The following is a 4,712-nucleotide window of genomic DNA, read 5'->3' on the forward strand; positions in this document are numbered from 1 at the left end:
AGGGTCCTCCCCTCTTCCAGAGCAAGCAGTGCTTACGTAAGGTGTATGCAATAGATATAGCATAGTTAAAATACCTCAGATGATCAGAGGCTATTCAAACAGAAGTAAATTCAGCTGAGAAACTAAACTCAAGACTGATCAATGAAGGCGCAGTTTGAGAAAAGACTAAATTTGACAGTACTTCTCATCACCACTCTATTACACCTTTAACTCATGTTGTTAAGAGAAGTAGTGAACTTTTCTAAAGTTTCTTTGAAGGAATTGATCAAGTAAGCTCCCAGTTCGCTGTTCGTCTCCTGAACAGCTGCATCATAACTGCCAAAGAGTGGTGTTGAAGCCTTCACATCTTTCCTATTTGCTTGGAGTAAAATGAGGTTAAGCTCCTCTGCTACACTTTCATATTTTTGGTGATCAAACGTGCAGAGACTGGCATCATCAATCGGGTAGGTGATGCCAACAGGGTAGCAGTCCCTTGGAACTGGGTACTCCACATTTTTCAGCATTGGCAACTCACAGAGAAATGTGAAAAGGTGTTTAAGCGCTTGGGATGACAGTGGGTTTCCAAGAAACTTAAGCTCTTGTAGTTTCTGACAAGGGCTTAAACCTAAAATCAGCATGTTGACATGAGTGTCTTGGATGTTACAGTCCTCCAAGGTAAGACTCCTGAGCACTGAAGAGGAATGGCTGAGAAGCTTAAAGAATAGTGATGAGTAAAGGTCAGGTATATTGTGACCACTCAGGTCCAGGGCTTCTAAATGATTAGCGTGGAAGCTATTGGCTAAATAGGCCATATCAGCATGGTTCAATGAGCAGTTAGAAACATCCAACATCTTCAGTGGAGTTTTTAGTGGGCTGCAGAATTAAAAGAGAAAAAAAGCATAAACCATTTATGCTACATTATGCTACATTTACAAACTTTCATACAACTATCCACATTATGAATGCATCCATCTGCCACATTCATTAATTTGCTAGCCTCTTTTGAGAAACAAAAGCATGTACCAATAATGACAAGTATATTTTCCTCCTGAAACCAGTTCCATGAATTAGCTTCTACTTCACATGACTCCATCTGTGTTGTTTTAACAGGGATTAATTTGGTATATACTGTGTGTCTATTTTGAGATCATTACTACCATACCATACCATTACTACCATAACAGCACTCATGACTGCTTCTTGTAGAAAGCTGCTATAATTCCAGAGATTTAGATAATTTCTATTAAGGATTCATTCCAAGATGAAAGCAAATCAATATTCTAACCAGGCATCTGCTTTTGTTTCTAGTTTTCTTTCTACTATGTTTTTAAATGCCCAAGAGTTTTACATGTTGTATTGTTCTGGAGTTGCAAAGAGATCTTCTGATGAAGATGGTTAGAAGTGTATATGCAAATATTCTAGTTGAATATAAAATAGTTCTGACAGATGAAAATCAAGGGATCCCTTTCATACATACTAAATCTTAGCAAGACCTCTGTTACAGACCTCAGCTGGATCAAGGTTAGAAACTTGTAATTTATTTCTATTAATATAAGCAGTGTGCCATTCACAACTTCTAAATTAAATTACTTCTTCACACAGGAGGAATTTTTAGACCAAGGTGATTTGTCTTGATGAAACTTCTGATGTCCTGGTTTTGGCTGGGATAGAGTTAATTTTCTTCATAGTAGCTAGCATAGTGCTGTGTTTTGGATTTAGTACCAGAAGAATGTTGATAACACTCTGATGTTTTCAGCTGTTGCCAAGTAGTGCTCAGACTACTCAAGGACTTTTTGAGCTTCTTCTGCTCGTCCAGGTGCATAACAAGCTGGGAATACAGCACTCCTAGGACAGCTAACCCAAACTGACCAAAGGGCTATTCCATACCATATAACGTCATGCTCGGGGGGGTTAGTCGTTCGGTCGGTCGGTTGCAGGCAGAGTGGTCGCGGCTGTGTGATCGCGGCTCAGGGGGAGTGATTGCTGCTCGGGACGGGCTGGGCATCGGTCAGCGGGTGGTGAGCAATTGCATTGTGCATCATTCGTTTTGTATATTCTGTATATTCTGTTATCATTCTCATTATTACTATTATTATTATTTTCTCTTATTAAACTGTCTTTATCTCAGCCCTCAGCTCTAACCTTTTATTTTCTTCCCGATTCTCTCCCCCATCCCACCCCCATCCCACTGAGGGAGGGGGGGGAGTGAGCGAGCGGCTGCGTGGTGCTTAGTTGCCAGCCGGGTTAAACCACGACATCTGACTACCTTTTTCTCTGGATAATCTGAAAAGCATACAGTTAGCTTACTTTTTGTTCAAATATGAACACTGTTCACTGGCAGCTTGTTATCTTTTTGAGAATTGCCAGTTTTTCAGGAATTGCCATGAATTCATCATGAATATTCATATATTAGCTTAATTTGCAGTACAGAAAAGCATCAGATCCCTTTTGCTTTGAGATCAACAGACACAACAAACAACTGAAATCAAAGTCTATTCCCTTGCCCATCCAAAAATATCTGTGGGATCTTAGTATATTTACTGCCTGGTTATTAGAGCACAAAAATTTATTAGAGACCCTAAAAATACCTAGAATATGACTCAGGTCTTGCACCAAAGGCCAGCCCAAGCTGATTGAGATCAAGAATGTGGCAAATCAAAACTGTCTGGGTGTACTCATGAGGTAGCCAAAAGTATATTCTCATCATACTCATCAGATGGACTCTGGAAGACTAATAAGAACAGTCAGTTCTAAGTGTATTAGATACACATTGGCTTCCAGTTCTCCCCAACAAATACCCTTTCTTAGCTTCCTGCTGCCCCTTCTCACACACCCCTTGAGATATACTCACTTCCCTTATTATCAGAGATTCTCAGCTTGATGATGGCACAAAGGGCTGTTCTTATGGTTTGACTGAAAGCAGGATGACCAAATTACCTGAGTAGTTTCTGTATTCTTCCTGTGAGTATAGAAAATGACATACTCAGCTCGGTCAGCTGCGCCATTTCACCCATCTTTTCTCCAATGTTAGTAAGCATCTGTTCATCTGTAGCTGTGAACCTCCGCACATTAAATGTTTGTGCTGGCAAGGTCAAAGACATCAGTAGAGGGAAGTGGATACTGTTGAAGAGTATTTCCAAGTGTTCCATTTCCAAGCGAACATTGTGAACTATTTCCAGTTTGCGCAACAAAGAGGGATCAGTGAGCTTTATGATATAGAAGAATTTATGCAAAGCCAGGTTGTCAGATCTGAATGCCACACAGCAAATCTTCAGTGGACAATAGCATTTCTTCAACAGGGCCTGCACTACCAGCTCATAGTTCCGCTCTGTAACAAACAAGTCAATTAGCACATCAATACTGATTTCAAAGGTACCTGGATTGCACTGTGTTTGTTGCAGGCAAACCAGCAGTTCTAAACAAATCTTAGAGAGCAGCTGTGTCCTGGCCCACCTGCCCATGGTCTTCTTACACTCACAAAACTGAACTTCAACATCTTTCATACCTGTCAGGTCGACCACTTTCAACCTATTAATGTAGAGAGAACGATGATTCAGCACATAGTCTCTTAGCCCTGTCAGACAGCTTTCCAAGCACACCGAGCATGTTCTATGGCTCAGGTCTTCCTGGTAGTCCACAGTAGTTCCCAAAAGTTTTCCTATGTTGAAGTCAAAAAGAGGCCAGTTCTCCACCAAGTCATGAATCACTTCCCCTTGCTCCAGTAAATAGCTGGCTTTAAAAAGAAGAGGAAAAAGATTATGGGCAACACTGTAGAGATTCTTCCTAGCAAACTCTGCATTTGACACAAATGCTTCAGCACTAATGAATCGGAGAGACTTCATTGTTGCTCGTGACTCCTTGCCGTCATGGAGACTGACTTCTGTGTTTGTCCAAAGATCTTAGTTGCTTATCACCTTCTATTTTTATCTGCAGCTGCTGTTTGCTGCTAATGGAAGCCTTGCTGGGAAGGCAGAATGAACAGTCACATGCTGATCCTCTGAGTTCTATTTTGGAGCTATACTGTGATTCTACAGTACTTAACAGAGATCTTTAGTCAGCATTTATTCATTTAAACCCTCATATTTATAATAAAGCTAACTCGGCTAAGCACTGTTTGGCAGGAACAGTAAGACCAGGGCAGCACACATACATGAGAATATTTCTGTATCTTTCATATGCCATACAAAAAGGCACTCAGGGTTCCAACTTAAACATATAACATGATCTGTATTCCACTTTCTTCCATGAAAGATGATAGCTGGGGATTCACATGCTGTTTTCAGTGCGGTAGATTTCTCAGAGTTAGCATAGACCTAAAACTACAGCCATAAGGAAAGACTTATGCTACAGTCATTGAGCTACACAACATCCCTCCATTTTGCTCTTCCTATCAGCAAGGAATAGTTAAATACAGTGGCTCCAGTGGAAAAGAAAAAAGACTCTAGAAGAACTAAAAGCCTTGGTGACCAGGACACTTGCCTGTGATAGCAGACTGGGGGTAAAGTACAAGACAAGCTGAAGAAGACAGAAGAGAGTTAAAACTTTCTCATAGGATCCCAGGCAAGCATCCTATTGTGGTTTGCCCTGAACAACAGATGGTCTTTTCTTTCTGTTTTTTGAGAAATCATGGTTTCATTGTGATACAGAATGGGAAAACATTCAAAATCTATTATCTTTTCAGGTGAGGAGAAATACCCCTCTCACCCAGCTGTCACAAAAGCAGAGATGATGTT

At 40.7% G+C, this 4,712-nt stretch overlaps 1 protein-coding gene across 1 annotated transcript; it reads right to left on the reverse strand.

The window, feature by feature from the left end:
- Nucleotides 1-206: 206 nt before the first annotated feature.
- On the reverse strand, nt 207-3,821 carry LRRC14B (leucine rich repeat containing 14B). The gene is made up of 2 exons (XM_009641356.1): nt 2,917-3,821; nt 207-852 (listed from the first exon to the last, which is right to left on the reverse strand). Exons 1-2 carry the CDS (start codon nt 3,819-3,821, stop codon nt 207-209), a joined length of 1,551 nt encoding a protein of 516 aa, XP_009639651.1.
- Nucleotides 3,822-4,712: the final 891 nt, after the last annotated feature.

This window comes from Egretta garzetta, unplaced genomic scaffold (genome assembly GCF_000687185.1).
Source record: "Egretta garzetta isolate BGI_Z169 unplaced genomic scaffold, ASM68718v1 scaffold816, whole genome shotgun sequence".
In the NCBI taxonomy this organism is placed as follows: Eukaryota; Metazoa; Chordata; class Aves; order Pelecaniformes; family Ardeidae; genus Egretta; species Egretta garzetta.

Excerpts from the sequence above, each read along its gene's own strand:
- LRRC14B (XM_009641356.1), bottom strand. The coding sequence starts at position 3,821 with ATGAAGTCTCTCCGATTCATTAGTGCTGAAGCATTTGTGTCAAATGCA. Across the intron at positions 853-2,916 it reads AGAATACAGAAACTACTCAG|CCCACTAAAAACTCCACTGA; the intron begins GTAATTTGGTCA and ends TTAATTCTGCAG.